General features: G+C 24.9%; 1 protein-coding gene across 5 annotated transcripts in view; it reads left to right on the top strand.

Annotated features, from left to right (window-relative positions):
• Nucleotides 1–26,014, top strand: part of LOC145261120 (von Willebrand factor A domain-containing protein 3B-like) — a 290,745-nt gene that overhangs the window by 136,811 nt on the left and 127,920 nt on the right. For all 5 annotated transcript variants that reach the window (XR_013864415.1, XM_080119364.1, XM_080119362.1 and 2 more), the window contains 2 exons: nucleotides 4,626–4,856; nucleotides 10,185–10,367. Coding sequence is in view for 4 of the 5 variants with exons in the window: in XM_080119364.1 (XP_079975490.1) it covers nucleotides 4,626–4,856; nucleotides 10,185–10,367 (414 nt within the window). In the remaining variant the exon portion in view is untranslated. The remainder of the gene's footprint in view (nucleotides 1–4,625; nucleotides 4,857–10,184; nucleotides 10,368–26,014) is intronic.

Genomic DNA, 26,014 nt, shown 5'->3' with positions numbered 1-26,014 from the left:
TTCAGTTTGAAGAAATATGGTATAATAAAATTATGGAGTGTTCATTCGCACCTGACTTCCATAGAATGGAAATATGTCACAAAGTTTAACAAGGTGTTTTAATATAGATCCACAGAATATTGTGATAAGTGTTTCAGTGTGAACAGGTATGGTATAATAAATTATGGGGTTTATCTATTTTATTTTTACTTTCATCATATTTTGCTTTGGTTTTGATACCCTCAAATTCGAAGCTATCTCATTACAACCCTTCCTTTTGATAACCTATCATACTTTCATAAATCAGAGTCCATTTTCTGTAGGCTGTTTTTGAACCCAGTCAACGACGGGTACTTTTGCTAGTATATATATATATATATATATATATATATATATATATATATATATATATATATAATCGAGGATCGAAAATATGAGAAATTTTTTCTGGGTGTGATAATTATTATCGAAATGGGGAAAAATTAAGTTTCTTTTCCGATGTCAAAAATGATTCTCTTTATTGTTTTTATTTTGCTTTGTTTTTAAATAGACATTTCTCGTATTAATAATGAAATTATATCTTTCGGAGATTTTAAACCACCAGTAAAACTATAATCTATAAATCACGCCATATTTGTGTAAAATATGTATACATATTAAATGAGAAAAACAACTCCATATTAAGAAATTTAAAAGAATTGGGAAATTGTTATCGGAATCGGACATTATCAAAATAATTTATAATTGTATCGGAATCGGAAAAATATTGATGTCCTTTAATCACTAATATATATATATATATATATATATATATATATATATATATATATATTATATACTAGCATGGGTGCATGGCGTTGTCCGGGTGTTTGGAGGTATATGTTGAGCAAAAATAAAAAAAAACGGTCAATTTTTTTTAACTTTGACCCCTATTATAACCCCTTAATATTTATTGTTTTGGGTCCAATCAAGTTATTAAGTTAGATCCATGTCCAAGGAACCTATATCTAAAATTTCAAGCGTTTAGATCCAAAATTGTTGGAGAAGTTTAGTAGAGTTCTCAAAGGTCTAATCGTTGAACTTTGACCCCTTAACAGTCAAATTTCTGACCGAAAACCGATCACAGATTTTCCCAAATCTCAATACCTTGTATATCAAATTTCGAGTCTGTAGACTAAAAATTGACAGAGTTATTGCGTAGGGAAATGTACACACACACACACACACACACGTTCACTTCTATAGATATACTAGCATGGGTACCCGACGTTGCCCGGGTGTTTGGAGGTGTAAGCTGAGCAAAAAAAAAAACAAAAAAAAGGGCAATTTTTTTAACTTTGACCCATATTATGACCCCTTATGATTTATTGTTTTGGGCTCAAATCAAGTTAGTAAGTTAGATCCATGTCCAATATCTAAAATTTCAAGTGTTTAGACCCCAAATTCTCGGAAGAGTTTGGTAGAATTCTCAAAGGTCAAATCGTTGAACTTTGACACCTTAACAGCCAAATTTCTGGCTGAAAATTGATCACATAGATTTTCCCGAATCTCAATACCCTGTATAGCAAATTTCGAGTCTGCAGACTAAAAATTAACACAGTTATTGCATAGGGAAATGTACACAGACACACAGACACACACAGACACACAGACGTTCACTTTTATAGATAGATAGATAGATAGATAGATAGATAGATAGATAGATAGAAAAGTCTCTATTTGCTTGCTTCCCGACTGTTGTAGAAAAAAGCACAAACACTCTCCTCTTTTGTTGCAGCAAAAAGGAATGGACTCCAGGAGTGTACTCCTTTTTGTAAAACTCTATTTAATACATATACTCAAGAGAATTTTACCTTGAGTTGTGAGTTTAATTACTGATGAAAAGAACCAAATATATAATAATCATCTGAAAAGTATGCGGTACTAAATGAGAGCAGTTCATCTGAGTGAATTAATTTTGATGTCATAAACGTAAGCTTGTTTGTTGTGCTCTGAGTAAAAAATAAGTTCAGTCGATGAACCTTATTTACTAAAAGCGGATCATAACATTTTTTTGTCAATTCTTTTTTGTCAGAATTAGTTCTTAAATATATATTTGCTTTTTATATTTTCTTTGAAAAGCAAAGGATTTTTTTTATACATGGCAACATAATATTTGCCATGTCACCTGAACCAAAATTGGTGACTTCAATGTCCACCACAGAAACCGGCTTGGATTCTCTACTTACACAGACACAGCTGGTAGTACAACATATAGCTTCTCTATATCTCACTCCCCATCACAGATGGTTACGTTTCCAACCCGTTTCCCACACCAACAAGAACAATACGCATCACTTCTAGATCTGTTTCTGACCACAGTTCCAGATGATTGTATAATGAATGCCCACAGCCCACTTGGGAACACTGATTATGCAGTGATAATGGTCGAAATCACCCTAAACTCTAGAGCCAAAACTGAAGAGACATTGCTCAAAACAATGAGATACTATAAAAAGGCTGACCGAGAAGCCATCAGGGATCTCATCAGAGATGCCCTATGGGGAAATATCTTTTCTCTTCCTGCTGAACAATGATCAAATGAGACCACTGAATGATTCAAAATGGCAATTGAAGCACATGTTCCCATGCGGAAATCTTATAGCAAGCCCCACTTCCCCCAATTGTTTACTTCTACTTGTGTAGCTGCCATTGCACAAAGGCAGCATGTGTACCGCAGATTTTACTGACATAAGTCCAGTTCAGACAGACAGACAGAAGTACATAGAAGCCAGAAATAACTGTAAGAAAGAAATAGCAACAGCTAAGAGAGAATTTACTGAAACAATCAAAAAATGCATCGAAGCATAAAAATTAGGAACCCATGATTTTTGGAAAATCTACAACAATGTAGTAAATAATGGACAATCAACAATTCCTTCACTAACCAACAATCATGAGGTTGTTTGCTCAGCAACCGATAAGGCTAACATGCTCGCCAGTCGGTTTGCCTCCAACTTCACACTTGACCCTGCTAACCACCTCCTCCCTGTCTTTCCTTTGTGGGCAGACGCCACGCTAGACGATCTGAAAATCACTCCTTCTCAGGTAAATGCTATCATAAAAAACCTTGATACTTCAAAAGCATGTGGACCTGATCTCATCCAGGCTATTATATAAATGCCGAAGTAGCTCCAGTTCTCTCCAAACTTTACAATAAATGCCTTAATGAATCTTCCTTTCCTGCTTGTTGAAAAACTGCTTCTGTGGTACCAATTTTCAAGAATTCTGGCGAATGAACTGACCCATTCATTAAATTATCGCCCCCATTAGCCTCGTCCCACTTTTCGCCAAAATATTTGAGTCCATAATTAATCAAGCTCTAGTCCATCACCTTACAGATGCTAAACTTCATACCGACCAACAATATGGATTTAGGCAAGCCATTCCACAACAGATATCCTAACTGTAATCTCTGAACATATATAACATTCATTGGACAAAGCAGAGGAGAGTAGAGCGGTAGCTCTAGATATATCAAAGGCTTTTGGCAGGCTATGGCATGAGGGTCTTCTCAAGAAAATCAGATCATATGGTATCACTGGAAGAATACTTAACATAATTAAATCCTTCTTAGATAAGAGAAAAATTCAGGTTGTCCTCGATGATCGTACATCTAAACAATATGATATAAATGTGGGAGTGCCTCAGAGGTCTATCCTTGGACCTCTATTGTTCCTGATTATAAATGATCTCCCCGATAAAATTGCCTCTGAAATGGGTATGTATGTTGATGACACCACGCTCTATAACAGACACAACAGGAAAACAAATGAATAGGGAAATGGCAGAAACACTAGAGGATGACTTCCAATCTGTAGTGGAATGGGGACAAAAATGGATGGTCACATTCAATGCTGCCAAGACTAAACTTGTTTCCTTCAATAATTACAAAGAACTTTCTCTACCACCAATAACAATGGCCAAAGATTCATTATCTGAAAGTGCTTCTTTTAAACTCCTCGGCCTAACATTCACAGGAAACATGAGTTGGAACAATTACATTGAGAGCATTGCCAAGACCGCTGCGAGGAAGGTAGGCTCTCTCTACCGTGCTAAAAAGCTACTAAAGCCTGAAAGTATCCTGTACCTCTATAAGGCCACCATTCACCCATGTATGGAGTATTGTTGTCATATTTGGGCTGATGCATCTGCTACTAGTCTCTCACTCCTAGACAAGGTCCAAAAGAGAGTCTCTAACCTGATAGGTCCTGAACTGCCATCTAAGCTTCAGCCTCTATCCCACCAACGAAATGTTGCATCCCTCTGCCTGTTTTACAAGTATTTTAATGGTGAATGCTCTGACGAACTGCAAGCCCTTGTGCGCCCACGACGTAAATACCCTCAACAAACCCATAAAACGGGTAAATCCCACCCTTACACAGTAGAAATCCCTAGATGCAAGAGAGATTTTTACTTCAGTATTTTCGTCCCCTTGATTTTTCATTATTTACATAAACCTCAATACTCACAATTTCTCTTTCTCCTTCTTTCCTTTTTACACAGTTAATAAACATCATCATTTAAGCGTCATGTTTTGTGCATAACGATTCATTTATTGTTTCTTTGAAATGATCATTCGTATTCATTCTGGTTGTTTATTTTAGGAACAATTGCAACACAAAAGAAAGCTGAACATCGTCACTTTCAACCGGACAACATCTGCCTGGAAAGAACGACTGACCGAAGTAACCCCTAAAAATATAATAGAGGCTCTTACATGGTTAAAGAGACAGTCATTTGGTGGATCAACCAATACATATGCAGCCCTTAGAATCGCTTTAGCTGATCCTAATACACAAGCTATCTATCTTCTTACAGACGGACGCCCTGACCAGGTTAGTTAGACATTTTGAATGTTTATTTCCAATCAGTATTACTTATTCATGGATAAATATATGCTTTTCACTCAGTACAAAGAGACATTAGATGATAATCTGAATTTCGAAATTGTTATTTATTTAGCAAAGAGAATCTATTCTTCATACAATCAGTTTTGAAAAAGCAAAATGTTAACTTACAATTTCTCTCAACATTAGTAATACTCAATGCAACATTAACAATAGATGTTGCACAGATTTTTATGATGCTTTACATTTTCTCTTCATCATTCATTTTTCTGCTTCTCCTCGATACTCACTGAATGTTTTCTTTTTACATTTGATCGATGCATGTTTGTCTCAGCATCACTTATATAATTATAGACAATATATTGTACACTTGTACCGTGACTTGATTGAGATTGGAATATGTAGGAGGAAGGGCTAAAGTTTAAGTCCATATAACAAGAAAAATATTTATTTTTATAATTTCCTCACGTTGTCAAATCAAATTAAATCAAATTAAATCAATTTAATGGTTTTTGAATTTCAGTAAAATACTTCCATTTTAAACCATTTTCAAATAGTTGTAATTACATTGGACAAACATATTTTGTTCTGCAAAATAATAATAATAATATTAATCATGATTATAATGATAAAATAATAATAATAATGATGATAATAATAAAATAATAATAATAATAATAATAATAATAATAATAATAATAATAATAATAATAATAAATAATTCTGATTTCGTTTATCAATGTCTCTCTGGAAAGGGATGGGATTCATTTCCACAGGATTTCCCTTAATCCCGGCTTCAAATCAGGAGCTTCAAAGATTAAGAGTGTTCCTAAGGATGTTAGTGGTACCTACAATTTAAGAGGTCTGAAGGCCTCCTAAAACATCGGGGATTTGTAGTTTTTTCAATTGTCCTTCCAGACGACTTGATACTACTCCTAGTGTACCAACTATGACCGGGATTATTTGTGTTTTAACCCCGTGTATACGTCTTATCTCCAAGGCCAGAGTACTGAAAAGTTTACAATCTGCCAGTTTTTTGAGACCTTGTCAATGATGACTAAATCCGGATGATTTGTTCCAATTGCTTGGTCGTTATGACACTTTTGTCCCACCATACCTCTACCTTGCCATCCTCACTTGTTCTCACTTCATCAGGAACCTCCTAAAACCATTTTCCAACACACTTCACTCTAACCCCCTTACACACCTCCCAATATATCCAGAGTCCCATGCGATTGTGTCTTTTGCAGTACTCTTTCTGGGCCAGTCCACTACACCCTGCTGCAAGGTACGCAATTGACTCTAAGGTTTTGCCACAAATCCGGCATTCTGCAGCAACCTCCTCTCCTAGAACCACTTTTTTGAACAATCGTATTCCTAATGCATGCTCTTGTGCTGCACAAACAAAAGCTTCAGTACCAGATACCCAGCTCTAAGCCATTGCCATGATCTTTCTCAGCCACTTCTTCATTATCCTGGAAGAATCTTCCATGCATTTTCTTCCTAGTCATTTCCTCTGCCCTTTCTCTATCCATACCTTTCACATAATCAGCCTTGGTCTCACATACCTGCACTTCATTGGCCACAACCATAACCATCCACTCCTCACTTCTAACCACATGCTCCTTCAACAACATCTTGGTTCTAACACAATCTTTTACACTTTTCAATCCTCTCCCATCGTCTTTCTTCTTTTGATACAGCCTTACGCTACTTTGAATGTGAAATATACCAAACTACCAAACATTGCTAAAACTTTTCTTGTTTTGATATCCAGGCATGCAATTCCTTGTCAGACCATTCTAAAATTCCCACACTGTATCTCAAAACACTGACTGCCCATGCATTCACTGCTTTCATTAGGTTTCCTCCATACAGTTTCGACTTTGCAATTAGTTTCACTCTTCTAAGATACTCCTTCCTGACTTTTTCCTTCATTTCTCTATTCATGATGCCTACACCCTCCAACACTCCCAAATACTTATATCCTGTATCTTCTATTTGTTTCATGATTTCTCCATTTGGCAGCACTATTCCATTCGAATGAACCTTTACTCCTCTTTTCATCACCAGCACCGCACATTTACTAATCCCAAACTCCATCCCAATGTCCTCTGAGTATGGCCTCACAAGTTCTACCAGTCTCTCCATTTCCTTTTCATTTCTACCGAATATTTTCAAATCATCCATAAATTCCTAACCATCCGTTCACTCTCTTCTCTTGCAATCACTGAAAGTAGGTTGTTATTTTTAATTTAATTTAACTTGGATACCAAACTCGCGACACTTCTAGCTCCTCCTCCTATCGATTCCCATTCTTCCTTCACTTTTCGGATATATCCACCAGATTTGGTACTTCCACTTCTTACAAAGCATTCCCACAGTATTCTTTCTTCATCCGTCCATGGTTTTTTTAACATTTCCTGTTCCAACATAGTTGAGGCGCCTGTCACCAGATCCAAAGTTATACCCCAGTTTTTCTCTCTTCAAGAGGATGCTCAGTGGCATCATTATCATTACAAAAAGAAGTGGAGATAACGAATCTCCTTGAAATATTCCATGTTTTATGCCAACCTTCCCCATCTCCTCTCTGTTTGCTGTCAGCACCGTTTTCCATTGAGCCATACTTGTCTCCAAAAGCCCTACCATATTCTCAGCAACCTTCATCATCAATAATGTTTCCCGTATCCATGAATGAGAAACCATATCATAAGCCTTTCTGTAATCGATCCATGCTGTGCTCAGATTCCTCTTCTTCTTCTTCACATCCTACATTATTGCTTTATCAATCAGTAATTGCTTTTTGGTACCTCTCGAGCCTTTCCGCCACCCATTTTGTTCATCAGGAAAAACACCATTACTCTCAAGATGTTCATAAATTTTCTCCACAAATATTCCAGTCAACAGTTTCTGCATCAGTGTTTCCACATCAGTGTTGTTGTTCCCTTCACAAGCCAATCAGGGACATCTCCCTTTGGCAGAAGATATAGGTGGATAAAGGCATGGAAATTGTTTAAACCAAAAGCCCATCACTCCATCTGGACCAGGTGCCTTCCAGTTTTTCATCTTTCGTATGCCAGCCTTAACGTCATCGATGGTTATCTCAACGTTCTTCAGCTGCTGCATTTCTGATAACCTTTCTCTGACCTCTCCCAACCAGCTAGCCTTCTCATTATATCGCCCTTCGACAGACCAAATCCCACTCCAGAACTTCCTTGCATCTTTTGCATTTGGAGTGTTGTTATTTCCCGCCTGTTTACTACCATTTAATTCTTGATACAGCTGAGACTGATTGTTTCAAAAAAGGTTGTTCTGCCGAAATGCAACACTTTTTCCAACAAAGTTCCGAATTTTCATACCACTAATGTGGATCTTCTCTTTCAACATTGTTAGAACGCTCATTGTTCCCTTTTCCAGCAATCTATACCTCCTTTCAAGCTTGTCCTTAGCTTTCTGTCATAGTTTAAATCCTTTACTCATTTCTTTGATTCTACCAATGTTTTTCCGCCACTATTTAATACTTTTCTCCATCTGCCTCTACCAGTGTGGCCTTCTATCCTTCATTTCTCTTTTTTTTCTTCTGTATTAAACCAAGACGATTCGCAACAACGTATGACGCTGCATACAGAAGCCTGTTAAGTTCCGTAATCGATATGTTCTTTCTTATGATGTTGTGAATTACGTCTTGAACTATTTTACCTCGCTTTTCAGCTTCCGCATATCACTACTCTTCATGTTTGGAATATCTATGATCTCGTCTCCAAGAAGAACGTCTCTTAACTTCTGAAGTACTTCTTTTTCTACAGAAGTCAAAGTTCGAACTTCATCACCACTTCTCCATACATCTGCTCCTTTCACTGGTTCCATTGTCTCAGAGTCATTGATCTCATCTGCCTTAGATCTTTCAAACTCCTTCTCATCATTTACCCTAACCATAGGATTCCATTCCTCCTCAGTTGTCCGCCTCCCATCATTGCTTACATTTCCCTTCTGCACTACCCCTCTCTCAGTTCTTTCATCAATTTTACTTTCGTTATTCATTTCATTCCTAACCATCTGTTCAATCTCTTCTCTTGCAATCACTGAAAGAAAAACAAAAAGCAAAAAGGACTATGTGGACCATGTGGAATCAAGAAAACTGAAACTATATAATTGTAAATTAATCCTCTCTCAATATAAAAAAGTCAACTGCATAAACTGGCACCACATCAGTCGAGGAGGGTCAGAGAGGATGGAAAGATTGAAGAGAAAAAGCATAAACCAGATCTCCACTGGATAAGTACAGAAAGGACTGGGATCTTGGGGAGGCTTATTGCCACCCAAATTCCAGTGGAAGCCAATGGTCGTGTCCAGAGAAATCAATAACAAATGACTGTTGCGATAACGCAAATTCATTTGCAAAAGTTATTGAAGGAAGTAAAGAGTATTAGAAATCTGGGGAGACTCTTAGTGAGCAAATACGACCACTACTACTACTACTACTACTACTACTACTAATAATAATAATAATAATAATAATAAGACACAGATAAAAAGAAATGTTGAACACATGCAAAACATCAAAGACGACACCGTTAAACAATTAATAATTTTATTAATAAAAATTGATTTTTGAAAAACTAAAAGAAAAAAGAAAACAAAAGAGAAGATAATCAAGTTATTAGAGACTGAACAAAAATCGTTATAGTTAAAAAAATCCATGAAAAATTTGTCAGCGAGAGAGAGAAGAGAAAGATAACTTACAGTTCTTTTCTTTTATATGAAACTAGGAAGCCGACCGTCGGGTTAGATTAGAGACACAACGGAAACCTATTGTGCTCCCCTCGCCGTCTCAAGGCCTTCTGTTTTACTCCACACATGTTCGCCTTTCTTTCTTCCTTTCTTTCTTTTCTTCCAAGTCTTCTTTCTCTTTTACTTCATTTCTGTTTGAGTAAAAAATAAACAAATCTCTTCCTCTCTCTTTTTCATACACAAATCTTCGCTGACAACAATTGAAAAAAAAAATACTGACGATTACTGGCTCAGTTTTAAAATCAATTTTAAAATTAACACATAAAATAAAATATTATATAATCCAATTAGGTGATTACATAACAATATGCATATATATATATATATATATATATATATATATATAGAGAGAGAGAGAGAGAGAGAGAGAGAGAGAGAGAGAAAGAGAGAGAGACACAGAGAGAGAGAGACAGAGAGAGAGAGAAAGAAAGAGAGAGAGATAAAGGAAGAGAGAGAGGGCGAGGGGGGGAGAGATTGATAGATAATGTCTTTGCCTAGAATAATCTGTTTTTCTCTACTTTTTAGCCACCACAGGCGATTTTGGCACAGGTTCAAATGAGACCTTCAGTTCCCATTCACACGATTGCATTCAACTGTAACGATGAAGAAGCCAACAATTTTCTTTACCAATTGGCGTCCTTAACTGGCGGTCGTTATCATTATTATATGGACAGTGATTATAATATTCAGCCACCTGAATCGTGGAAGGTAAGATACTGATGTTAATTTGTAAGGATATATAAAGATTGCATAAGATAATAAAGGTACGAGATTGGTGTTGACAGATCCGATTGGTTCTGATTGGTCAAAGAACAAGATAACGTGTCAGTATGTTAAAAATAGCTGTCAGTTAAATCCGTTGTAAATGAAAACAAATAAAAGGTGTCTGCCGTGAAGTAATGCTCATATCCTGAGAGATTTCTGGGAATTGAGTATACATTAAACTGGACGATGATATTACGGAATTGAAGAAAACAGTGTTATAATTATTCTAGGTTTTTGTGGTCACCAATTAATATTTATTTATACCAATTCATGTAATCTAACTACTATGAAGAAAGAAAGCAAACAATAGGATTGTAGCTAAAAAGGGTCCGGATTAAATCCTTTAAGTTATTCGCATGAAGAAATATCCATCTTTGACATTTTTTTTATACAGAAGAGTCACTACTTATCACTGCCTGGAAGCCAGTCGAGGATAAGGGTTAATGAGTGTACAGTGGTCAAAGAGAACATGTCGTAGTAATCGTTAGTAATGGAAATTTGGTAAATTGGATTAGTTAAGGGGATAGCTCATCAAGAATTTGTTCACATTGGACTTGAAGACAATCATATTATAGTCAGTTGAAAAACAGGAAAATGGAGGAGAGTTCCACAGGCGTGCAGTTCTAAGAAAAAAACTTTGTTCATGGAATCTATGTTTAGGTTTAGGCACAGATAAAGAGTGGGCGAAATTATTGATAATGATTTCAGGTAGACGAGTGTTTTCATGAACAGGGGGACCATAGATAGGAGCTCAGGCGAGCTCTTGGCATGAAAATAACAATGAAGCAGAGACAGGCTCGCAACGTCTCTTCTGTAGGAAAGAGGCTGCAAGGAAGAGAAAAGCGCATCCCTCACTAGGATATGGAGTCTATTTTCAACTCTGTCAACGCAGGATAATCTGTTTTTAGCAGCTCCTGCCCAGATGTGGCAACAGTACTCCATCCTTGGATGTACTTGGCTCTTATACAGGTAGAGAATTTTATCAGCAGTGAAATATCTAACGGAACGGTAGAACAATCCCACCATTTTTCCAGCAGCCTTGGAAACCGATTTGATGTACATGTTCCATCTCAGATCAGGAGTAAAGGTCAGACCTAAAAGCTTGTCAAAACATGGAGCCTCCCCATGATGAAAGCCATTCATTTCAATTGACGCCATATGAAGATCAGGGCATTGATGATGGAAATATAGAAGCTTAGTTTTAGATGCATTAAAAGTAACCAGCCACCTCTTTCCCCATTGCACAGTGTGATCAAGATCAGAGGAGAGAAAATCAGAGAGAACTTGGTCGTTTACAGCCTTTGAAGTGTTGTCATAGATGGTAGTATCGTCAGCATAAATATCTACAAACGATCTTAGGATGTGATTTGGAAGATCATTGATGTAGATCAGGAAGAGAGTTGGGCCCAGAATAGACCTCTTAGGATCTCCAGCATTAATACTATGAGCTTCTGGTTTCTGCCCATCAACCGCTACTCTTATGAAGTTATCAAACAGAAATGATTTAATAACTAAAAATACATTTTCTGTTCTACCATAGCTAGAGATTTTGTGGAGTAGAACTTTTTTCCATAACCTATCAAAGGCCTTCAATATGTCAAGGTCAATTGCCTTGAAAGGAAGTCTCCATCAAGAGATTTGCTAATCCTATGAAATATAACTGTTAACACATCTGCTGTAGATCGAGCAGAAAGGAAACCATATTGCATATCACTGAGAAGGTTATTTTTGCTGAGGTGGTTGACTACTTCTCTATTTAACACAGATTCCAGCAACTTACTCATGACGCACAGGAGACTGATTGGTCTGTATTGAGAGGGAGATGACCGATCATCTGAATTTTTAAATACGGGACATACTAGTAAGGTTTTCCAAAGTGTTAAACAGCTTTGTAAGTATGGGACCTAGTTTGGTTGAAGCTTTTTCAGCACTATAATTGGAATGCCGTTAGGGCCAGTTAGTTTACTGGAATCGAGGTTTTGAATAGCTTGGCAACATCACATACAGATATTTGTATGTTGCATAGCGTGTTTTCAGACAGAAAAGGAAATACAGGGTTTGTGGCCCTGATCGCATAGAGTAGAATTAGCTGCAAAGTTTTTGGCAAAGATTTTGGATTTGTTCGATGCTGATTATCTCAGCTCCATTGATGACGGTTGGGATAGAACACACACTTCTATTCAGGACTCTGTTTGTTATTTACCAAAATTGGTGGGAACCAAGCCACTGCTCAGCTATTTTGGACTTGACAGATTGAGCATACAACTCTCTCGCATTCTTTATTAGTCTTTTACAGTGGTTGCTGGCAGTCCTGAAAGCGGCTTTAGTCTCAGTACATCCATTGTGTTGGAAACAATGAAAATAGTGATTTCTGTGTGCAATGGCAGGAGCACATTCTGGAGAGAACTGGCTGGCTGTTAGGTTTAAGCTGGAATATTTTGGAGGGTATAAATAACAAGATTTTCAACTAAAAAAAACTGATGAAATAATTTTGTTGCAAAATAATTTTAGGATGAGAAAGGTATTCCCAGTGTTGATTAGTCATCATGAATAAAAAAGTTAAATGTCTTCCAGTTTATTTGCTGTATAGAAAGGAGTTTAGGGTTAAATGAATCTATTCTGCAGAATTAAGCAAAAAGGGCAATTTTATTGTAATAAAATTATTGTAATTTTATTGTAATACTTCTGAAAATCAAGCGTTTTCCATTAAGTAAAAATGTGCAGTAATCCATTTTTACTTCTGAAATCTTATGATATTGTGTGCATTGGATTCTAGCAAATAGTATGAAAATTGCTAAAATTCTTTAAGTGGCAGGGTCATCATTATGTCTTTTCAATAAAAACCCATTTTATCAAAATAAAAGGTAGTAAGCAGTTCAAACAGACAACATAACAGAAATAGCTATTTGGAGAAAAGTTTAGTTGTAAAAATGTCATAAACTCTTTTCACAAATATGTATTTTCACATAGAAAAACTTTCCTATAATTCCATTTAGTCTTTATATATCACACAAATACCATAACCATAAGCTTATTAACACACATCTATTAAAATTACCGACTAATCTTGACTAAAGAGAGCTGAATTAGTGCCCTCACTAAAATATTATGATTCATCTTGAGAATCAATTGAAATTAAACATCATAACACCTTTGTAGAGACTAATATCTTACTTTCGTTGGTGCTTTCCAAATCAAAATTCTTTTTTGTTCAACAGAAAATGGGTCAAGATTTATAAAATAAAAATCATCAATTCAATCAGTATTACTTTCCAAAGCTGGTCATATCCACAAAACAGAGGATATGAAGAATGTTTTACAGTTTAAGATTTGTTAAGTAAGGTTTATGCAAGCTCAGCCATTAATAATTTGGATTGGGAGAAAATAGAAGAAATTTACGAGTTTATTTCTAATTAGTTTATTGCTATTACGTTCCGACCCCCCTACTTTATATTTCTAATTTTCTTCTGCCTTTTTGTATGCATTTTAAATATTCGTATGAAACTAAATAAAAAGAAATATTGTGCTGAATTCTTTAGATTTAGTCGTTCTGCTTGTTCAAAAAAATTGTTTATTATCGGTTATTTTTCATCAATTCATCTCCGCCTTCGTTTTTTTTTCTTGTCAAAAGCTCTCATATATGTGCACTTGTCGCAATGACTTTTGTTCAACCAAATATCATTTCAGATTCATTTTCTAATTACATTCTTTCTAAACATATTTCATGCCATATGTTTATTGTTGTATAGAAACACTAAAGTTGTTGAATTCATTTGTATTTCGTTTACGGGTGAAATTAGACAGATCGATACATTGCCCAGATCATCAGATTCCAAATAGTGTACCTGTTTATATTCTGGAAATGGGACATGACAATAAATACTCAGCTTTATGAAATTTTACTTTATAATAATCTAAAATAAATAAATTTTACTCTATTATAGTCTAAAATAAATAAATTTTACTCTATAATAATCTACAATAAATAAATTTTACTCTATAATAATCTAAAATAAATAAATTTTACTCTATTATAATCTAAAATAAATAAATTTTACTCTATTATAATCTAAAATAAATAAATCTTACTCTATAATAATCTAAAATAAATAAATTTTACTCATAATAATTTAAAAAAAATAAATCTTACTCTATTATAATCTAAAAGAAATAAATTTTACTCTATAATAATCTAAAATAAATAAATTTTACTCTATAATAATCTAAAATAAATAAATTTTACTCCATAATAATCTAAAATAAATAAATTTTACTCTATTATAATCTAAAATGAATAAATTTTACTCTATTATAATCTAAAATGAATAAATTTTGCTCCATAATAATCTAAAATAAATAAATTTTACTCTATTATAATCTAAAATAAATAAATTTTACTCTATAATAATCTAAAATAAATAAATTTACTCTATAATAATCAAAAATAAATACAGTTTACTCTATTATAATCTAAAATGAATAAATTTTACTCTATAATAATCTAAAAAAAAAAAATTTTCCTCTATAATAATCTAAAATAAATAAATTTTACTCCATAATAATCTAAAATAAATGAATTTTACTCTATTATACTATAAAATAAATAAAGTTTACTCTATAATAATCTAAAATAAATGAATTTTACTCTATAATAATCTAAAATAAATAAATTTTACTCTATAATAATCTAAAATAAATAAATTTTACTCTATAATAATCTTAAATAAATAAATTTATTCTATAATAATCTAAAATAAATAAATTTTACTCTATAATAATCTAAAATAAATAAATTTTACTCTATTATAATCTAAAATAAATAAATTTTACTCTATAATAATCTAAAATAAATAAATTTTACTCCATAATAATCTAAAACAAATAGATTTTACTCTATAATAATCTAAAATAAATAAATTTTACTCTATAATAATCTAAAATAAATAAATTGTACTCCATAATAATCTAAAATAAATAAATTTTACTCTATAATAATCTAAAATAAATAAATTTTACTCTATAATAATCTAAAATAAATAAATTAAACTCATAATTATCTAAAATAAATAATTTTTACTCATAATAATCTAAAATAAATAAATTTTACTCTATAATAATCTAAAATAAATAAATTTTACTCTATAATAATCTAAAATAAATAAATTTTACTCATAATAATCTAAAATAAATAAATTTTACTCTTTAATAATCTAAAATAAATAAATTTACTCTATAATAATCCAAAATAAATAAAGTTTACTCTATAATAATCTAAAACAAATAAATTTTACTCTATAATAATCTAAAATAAATAAATTTTACTCCATAATAATCTAATATACACAAATTTTACTCTATTATAATCTAAAATAAATAAACTTTGCTCTATAATAATCTAAAATAAATAAATTTTACTCTATTATAATCTAAAATAAATAAATTTTACTTTATAATACTCTAAAATAAATAACGTTTACTCTATAATAATCTAAAATAAATAAATTTTACTCTATAATAATCTAAAATGAATAAATTTTACTCTATAATACTCTAAAATAAATAAATTTACTCTATAATAATCTAAAATAAATAAATTTTACTCTATAATAATCTAAAAGAAATAAATTTTACTCATAATAATCTAAAATAAATAAATTTTACTCAATAATAATCTAAAAAAAATAAATTTTACTCTATTATAATCTAAAATAAATAAATTTTACTCTATAATAATCTAAAATAAATGAATTAACTCTATAATAATCTAAAATAAATAAATTTTACTCTATAATAATCTAAAATAAATAACGTTTACTCCATAATAATCTAAAACAAATTAATTTTACTCTATAATAATCTAAAATGAATAAATTTTACTCTATAATAATCTAAAATAAATAAATTTTACTCCATAATAATCTAAAATAAATAAATTTTACTCATAATAATCTAAAATAAATAAATTTTACTCATAATTATCTAAAATAAATAAATTTTACTCCATAATAATCTAAAATAAATAAATTTTACTCTACAATAATCTAAAATGAATAAATTTTACTCTATAATAATCTAAAATAAACAAATTTTACTCTATAATAATCTAAAATAAATAAATTTTACTCCATAATAATCTAAAATAAATAAATTTTACTCTATAATAATCTAAAAAAAACAAATTTTACTCTATAATAATCAAAAATAAACAAATTTTACTCCATAATAATCTAAAATAAATAAATTTTACTCATAATAATCTAAAATAAATAAATTTTACTCCATAATAATCTAAAATAAACAAATTTTACTCTATAATAATCTAAAATAAATAAATTTTACTCCATAATAATCAAAAATAAATAAATTTTACTCCATAATAATCTAAAATAAACAAATTTTACTCTATAATAATCTAAAATAAACAAATTTTACTCCATAATAATCTAAAATAAATAAATTTTACTCATAATAATCTAAAATAAACAAATTTTACTCATAATAATCTAAAATAAACAAATTTTACTCCATAATAATCTAAAATAAATAAATTTTACTCTATAATAATCTAAAATAAACAAATTTTACTCTATAATAATCTAAAATAAATAAATTTTACTCTATAATAATCTAAAATAAATAAATTTTACTCCATAATAATCTAAAATAAATAAAGTTTACTCTATAATAATCTAAAATAAATAAATTTTACTACATAATAATCTAAAAAAAATAAATTTTACTCTATAATAATCTAAAATAAATAAATTTTACTCTATAATAATCTAAAATAAATAAATTTTACTCATAAGAATCTAAAATAAATAAATTTTACTCCATAATAATCTAAAATAAATAAATTTTACTCTATAATAATCTAAAATAAATAAATTTTACTCATAATAATCTAAAATAAATAAATTTTACTCCATAATAATCTAAAATAAATAAATTTTACTCATAATAATCTAAAATAAATAAATTTTACTCCATAATAATCTTAAACAAATAGATTTTACTCTATAATAATCTAAAATAAATAAATTTTACTCTATAATAATCTAAAATAAATAAATTTTTCTCTATAATAATCTAAAATAGATAAATTTTACTCCATAATAATCTAAAATAAATAAATTTTACTCTATTATAATCTTAAAAAAATAAATTTTACTCTATAATAATCTAAAATAAATAGATTTTACTCTATAATAATCAAAAATAAATAAATTTTACTTTATAATACTCTAAAATAAATAACGTTTACTCTATAATAATCTAAAATAAACAAATTTTACTCTATAATACTCTAAAATAAATAAATTTACTCTATAATAATCTAAAATAAATAAATTTTACTCATAATAATCTAAAATAAATAAATTTACTCTATAATAATCTAAAATAAATAAATTTTACTTATAATAATCTAAAATAAATAAATTTACTCTATAATAATCTAAAATAAATAAATTTTACTCCATAATAATCTAAAATAAATAAATTTTACTCATAATAATCTAAAATAAATAAATTTACTCTATAATAATCTAAAATAAATAAATTTTACTCCATAATAATCTAAAATAAATAAATTTACTCCATAATAATCTAAAATAAATAAATTTTACTCATAATAATCTAAAATAAATAAATTTACTCTATAATAATCTAAAATAAATAAATTTTACTTATAATAATCTAAAATAAATAAATTTTACTCCATAATAATCTAAAAAAAAAATAAATTTTACTCTATAATAATCTAAAATAAATAAATTTATTCTAGAATAATCTAAAATAAATACATTTTACTCTTTAATAATCTAAAATAAATAAATTTTACTCTATTATAATCTAAAATAAATAAATTTTACTCATAAGAATCTAAAATAAATAAATTTTACTCTATAATTATCTAAAATAAACAAATTTATTCTATAATAATCTAAAATAAATAAATTTTACTCTATAATAATCTAAAATAAATAAATTTTACTCTATAATAATCTAAAATAAATAAATTTTTTCTATAATAATCTAAAATAAATTTATTTTACTCTATAATAATCTAAAATAAATAAATTAACTATATAATAATCTAAAATAAATAAATTTTACTCTATAATAATCTAAAATAAATAAATTTTACTCTATAATAATCTAAAATGAATAAATTTTACTCTATTATAATCTAAAATAAACAAATTTTACTCATAATAATCTAAAATAAATAAATTTTACTCATAATAATCTAAAATAAATAAATTTTACTCCACAATAATCTAAAATAAATAAATTTTACTCTATAATAATCTAAAATGAATAAATTTTACTCTATAATAATCGAAAATAAACAAATTTTACTCTATAATAATCTAAAATAAATAAATTTTACTTTATAATAATCTAAAATAGATAAATTTTACTCCATAATAATCTAAAATAAATAAATTTTACTCTATTACAATCTAAAATAAATAAATTTTACTCTATAATAATCTAAAATAAATAAATTTTACTCCATAATAATCTAAAATAAATAAATTTTACTCTATAATAATCTAAAATAAATAAATTTTACTACATAATAATCTAAAATAAATAAATTTTACTCTATAATAATCTAAAATAAATAAATTTTACTCCATAATAATCTAAAATAAATAAATTTTACTCATAAGAATCTAAAATAAATAAATTTTACTCCATAATAATCTAAAATAAATAAATTTTACTCTATAATAATCTAAAATAAATAAATTTTACTCATAATAATCTAAAATAAATAAATTTTGCTCCATAATAATCTAAAATAAATAAATTTTACTCATAATAATCTAAAATAAATAAATTTTACTCTATAATAATCTAAAATAAATAAATTTTACTCATAATAATCTAAAATAAATAAATTTTCCTCATAATAATCTAAAATAAATACATTTTACTCATAATAATCTAAAACAAATAGATTTTACTCTATAATAATCTAAAATAAATAAATTTTACTCTATTATAATCTAAAATAAATAAATTTTTCTCTATAATAATCTAAAATAGATAAATTTTACTCCATTATAATCTAAAATAAATATTTTTACTCTATTATAATCTTATAAAAATAAATTTTACTCTATAATAATCTAAAATAAATAGATTTTACTCTATAATAATCTAAAATAAATAAATTTTACTTTATAATACTCTAAAATAAATTAATTTTACTCTATAATAATCTAAAATAAATAAATTTTACTCTATAATACTCTAAAATAAATAAATTTACTCTATAATAATCTAAAATAAATAAATTTTACTCATAATAATCTAAAATAAATAAATTTACTCTATAATAATCTAAAATAAATAAATTTACTCTATAATAATCTAAAATAAATAAATTTTACTCTATAATAATCTAAAATAAATAAATTTACTCTATAATAATCTAAAATAAATAAATTTTTCTCCATAATAATCTAAAATAAATAAATTTTACTCATAAGAATCTAAAATAAATAAATTTACTCTATAATAATCTAAAATAAATAAATTTTACTCCATAATAATCTAAAATAAATAAATTTACTCTATAATAATCTAAAATAAATAAATTTTATTCATAATAATCTAAAATAAATAAATTTACTCTATAATAATCTAAAATAAATAAATTTTACTCATAATAATCTAAAATAAATAAATTTTACTCCATAATAATCTAAAAAAAAATAAATTTTACTCTATAATAATCTAAAATAAATAAATTTATTCTATAATAATCTAAAATAAATACATTTTACTCTTTAATAATCTAAAATAAATAAATTTTACTCTATTATAATCTAAAATAAATAAATTTTACTCATAAGAATCTAAAATAAATAAATTTTACTCTATAATAATCTAAAATAAACAAATTTATTCTATAATAATCTAAAATAAATTAATTTTACTCTATAATAATCTAAAATAAATAAATTTTACTCTATAATAATCTAAAATAAATAAATTTTTTCTATAATAATCTAAAATAAATTTATTTTACTCTATAATAATCTAAAATAAATAAATTAACTCTATAATAATCTAAAATAAATAAATTTTACTCATAATAATCTAAAATAAATAAATTTTACTCCCTAATAATCTAAAATAAATAAATTTTACTCATAATAATCTAAAATAAATAAATTTTACTCTATTATAATCTAAAATAAATAAATTTTACTCTATAATAATCTAAAATGAATAAATTTTACTCTATTATAATCTAAAATAAATAAATTTTACTCATAATAATCTAAAATAAATAAATTTTACTCATAATAATCTAAAATAAATAAATTTTACTCCATAATAATCTAAAATAAATAAATTTTACTCTATAATAATCTAAAATGAATAAATTTTACTCTATAATAATCTAAAATAAACAAATTTTACTCTATAAAAATCTAAAATAAATAAATTTTACTTTATAATAATCCAAAATAAATAAATTTACTCTATAATAATCTAAAATAAATAAATTTTACTCCATAATAATCTAAAATAAATAAATTTTACTCTATAATAATCTAAAATTAATACATTTTACTCTATAATAATCTAAAATAAATACAGTTTACTCTATAATAATCTAAAATAAATAAATTTTACTCCATAATAATCTAAAATAAATAAATTTTACTTTATAATAATCTAAAATAAATAAATTTACTCTATAATAATCTAAAATAAATAAATTTACTCTATAATAATCTAAAATAAATAAATTTTACTCTATAATAATCTAAAATAAATAAATTTTACTCCATAATTATCTAAAATACATAGATTTTACTCTATAATAATCTAAAATAAATAAATTTTACTCTATAATAATCGAAAATTAATAAATTTTACTCTATAATAATCTAAAATAGATAAATTTTACTCCATAATAATCTAAAATAAATAAATTTTACTCTATTACAATCTAAAATAAATAAATTTTACTCTATAATAATCTAAAATAAATAAATTTTACTCCATAATAATCTAAAATAAATAAATTTTACTCTATAATAATCTAAAATAAATAAATTTTACTACATAATAATCTAAAATAAATAAATTTTACTCTATAATAATCTAAAATAAATAAATTTTACTCCATAATAATCTAAAATAAATAAATTTTACTCATAAGAATCTAAAATAAATAAATTTTACTCCATAATAATCTAAAATAAATAAATTTTACTCTATAATAATCTAAAATAAATAAATTTTACTCATAATAATCTAAAATAAATAAATTTTGCTCCATAATAATCTAAAATAAATAAATTTTACTCATAATAATCTAAAATAAATAAATTTTACTCATAATAATCTAAAATAAATAAATTTTACTCATAATAATCTAAAATAAATAAATTTTACTCATAATAATCTAAAATAAATACATTTTACTCATAATAATCTAAAACAAATAGATTTTACTCTATAATAATCTAAAATAAATAGATTTTACTCTATTATAATCTAAAATAAATAAATTTTTCTCTATAATAATCTAAAATAGATAAATTTTACTCCATAATAATCTAAAATAAATACATTTTACTCTATTATAATCTTAAAAAAATAAATTTTACTCTATAATAATCTAAAATAAATAGATTTTACTCTATAATAATCTAAAATAAATAAATTTTACTTTATAATAATCTAAAATAAATAACGTTTACTCTATAATAATCTAAAATAAATAAATTTTACTCTATAATACTCTAAAATAAATAAATTTACTCTATAATAATCTAAAATAAATAAATTTTACTCATAATAATCTAAAATAAATAAATTTACTCTATAATAATCTAAAATAAATAAATGTTACTCTATAATAATCTAAAATAAATAAATTTACTCTATAATAATCTAAAATAAATAAATGTTACTCTATAATAATCTAAAATAAATAAATTTACTCTATAATAATCTAAAATAAATAAATTTTACTCCATAATAATCTAAAATAAATAAATTTACTCTATAATAATCTAAAATAAATAAATGTTACTCTATAATAATCTAAAATAAATAAATTTACTCTATAATAATCTAAAATAAATAAATTTTACTCCATAATAATCAAAAATAAATAAATTTTACTCATAATAATCTAAAATAAATAAATTTACTCTATAATAATCTAAAATAAATAAATTTTACTCCATAATAATCTAAAATAAATAAATTTACTCTATAATAATCTAAAATAAATAAATTTTATTCATAATAATCTAAAATAAATAAATTTACTCTATAATAATCTAAAATAAATAAATTTTACTCATAATAATCTAAAATAAATAAATTTTACTCCATAAAAATCTAAAAAAAATAAATTTTACTCTATAATAATCTAAAATAAATAAATTTATTCTATTATAATCTAAAATAAATACATTTTACTCTTTAATAATCTAAAATAAATAAATTTTACTCTATTATAATCTAAAATAAATAAATTTTACTCATAAGAATCTAAAATAAATAAATTTTACTCTATAATAATCTAAAATAAACAAATTTATTCTATAATAATCTAAAATAAATTAATTTTACTCTATAATAATCTAAAATAAATAAATTTTATCTATAATAATCTAAAATAAATAAATTTTTTCTATAATAATCTAAAATAAATTTATTTTACTCTATAATAATCTAAAATAAATAAATTAACTCTATAATAATCTAAAATAAATAAATTTTACTCATAATAATCTAAAATAAATAAATTTTACTCTATAATAATCTAAAATGAATAAATTTTACTCTATAATAATCTAAAATGAATAAATTTTACTCTATTATAATCTAAAATAAATAAATTTTACTCATAATAATCTAAAATAAATAAATTTTACTCATAATAATCTAAAATAAATAAATTTTACTCCATAATAATCTAAAATAAATAAATTTTACTCTATAATAATCTAAAATGAATAAATTTTACTCTATAATAATCTAAAATAAACAAATTTTACTCTATAAGAATCTTAAATAAATAAATTTTACTTAATAATAAACCAAAATAAATAAATTTACTCTATAATAATCTAAAATAAATAAATTTTACTCCATAATAATCTAAAATAAATAAATTTTACTCTATAATAATCTAAAATAAATACATTTTACTCTATTATAATCTAAAATAAATACATTTTACTCTATAATAATCTAAAATAAATAAATTTTACTCCATAATAATCTAAAATAAATAAATTTTACTGTATAATAATCTAAAATAAATAAATTTTACTGTATAATAATCTTAAATAAATAAATTTACTCTATAATAATCTAAAATGAATAAATTTTACTCTATAATAATCTAAAATAAACAAATTTTACTCTATAATAATCTAAAATAAATAAATTTTACTCCATAATAATCTAAAATAAATAAATTTTACTCTATAATAATCTAAAAAAAACAAATTTTACTCTATAATAATCAAAAATAAACAAATTTTACTCCATAATAATCTAAAATAAATAAATTTTACTCATAATAATCTAAAATAAATAAATTTTACTCCATAATAATCTAAAATAAACAAATTTTACTCTATAATAATCTAAAATAAATAAATTTTACTCCATAATAATCTAAAATAAATAAATTTTACTCCATAATAATCTAAAATAAACAAATTTTACTCTATAATAATCTAAAATAAACAAATTTTACTCCATAATAATCTAAAATAAATAAATTTTACTCATAATAATCTAAAATAAACAAATTTTACTCATAATAATCTAAAATAAACAAATTTTACTCCATAATAATCTAAAATAAATAAATTTTACTCTATAATAATCTAAAATAAACAAATTTTACTCTATAATAATCTAAAATAAATAAATTTTACTCTATAATAATCTAAAATAAATAAATTTTACTCCATAATAATCTAAAATAAATAAAGTTTACTCTATAATAATCTAAAATAAATAAATTTTACTACATAATAATCTAAAAAAAATAAATTTTACTCTATAATAATCTAAAATAAATAAATTTTACTCTATAATAATCTAAAATAAATAAATTTTACTCATAAGAATCTAAAATAAATAAATTTTACTCCATAATAATCTAAAATAAATAAATTTTACTCTATAATAATCTAAAATAAATAAATTTTACTCATAATAATCTAAAATAAATAAATTTTACTCCATAATAATCTAAAATAAATAAATTTTACTCATAATAATCTAAAATAAATAAATTTTACTCCATAATAATCTTAAACAAATAGATTTTACTCTATAATAATCTAAAATAAATAAATTTTACTCTATAATAATCTAAAATAAATAAATTTTTCTCTATAATAATCTAAAATAGATAAATTTTACTCCATAATAATCTAAAATAAATAAATTTTACTCTATTATAATCTTAAAAAAATAAATTTTACTCTATAATAATCTAAAATAAATAGATTTTACTCTATAATAATCAAAAATAAATAAATTTTACTTTATAATACTCTAAAATAAATAACGTTTACTCTATAATAATCTAAAATAAACAAATTTTACTCTATAATACTCTAAAATAAATAAATTTACTCTATAATAATCTAAAATAAATAAATTTTACTCATAATAATCTAAAATAAATAAATTTACTCTATAATAATCTAAAATAAATAAATTTTACTTATAATAATCTAAAATAAATAAATTTACTCTATAATAATCTAAAATAAATAAATTTTACTCCATAATAATCTAAAATAAATAAATTTTACTCATAATAATCTAAAATAAATAAATTTACTCTATAATAATCTAAAATAAATAAATTTTACTCCATAATAATCTAAAATAAATAAATTTACTCCATAATAATCTAAAATAAATAAATTTTACTCATAATAATCTAAAATAAATAAATTTACTCTATAATAATCTAAAATAAATAAATTTTACTCATAATAATCTAAAATAAATAAATTTTACTCCATAATAATCTAAAAAAAAATAAATTTTACTCTATAATAATCTAAAATAAATAAATTTATTCTATAATAATCTAAAATAAATACATTTTACTCTTTAATAATCTAAAATAAATAAATTTTACTCTATTATAATCTAAAATAAATAAATTTTACTCATAAGAATCTAAAATAAATAAATTTTACTCTATAATTATCTAAAATAAACAAATTTATTCTATAATAATCTAAAATAAATAAATTTTACTCTATAATAATCTAAAATAAATAAATTTTACTCTATAATAATCTAAAATAAATAAATTTTTTCTATAATAATCTAAAATAAATTTATTTTACTCTATAATAATCTAAAATAAATAAATTAACTCTATAATAATCTAAAATAAATAAATTTTACTCTATAATAATCTAAAATAAATAAATTTTACTCTATAATAATCTAAAATGAATAAATTTTACTCTATTATAATCTAAAATAAACAAATTTTACTCATAATAATCTAAAATAAATAAATTTTACTCATAATAATCTAAAATAAATAA

This window comes from Euprymna scolopes, chromosome 37, assembly GCF_053919585.1.
Source record: "Euprymna scolopes isolate OS-2025 chromosome 37, ASM5391958v1, whole genome shotgun sequence".
Taxonomy (NCBI): domain Eukaryota; kingdom Metazoa; phylum Mollusca; class Cephalopoda; order Sepiida; family Sepiolidae; genus Euprymna; species Euprymna scolopes.
The sequence above is the reverse complement of the archived record's forward strand: the minus strand, read 5'-3'. Positions and strand labels throughout refer to the sequence as shown.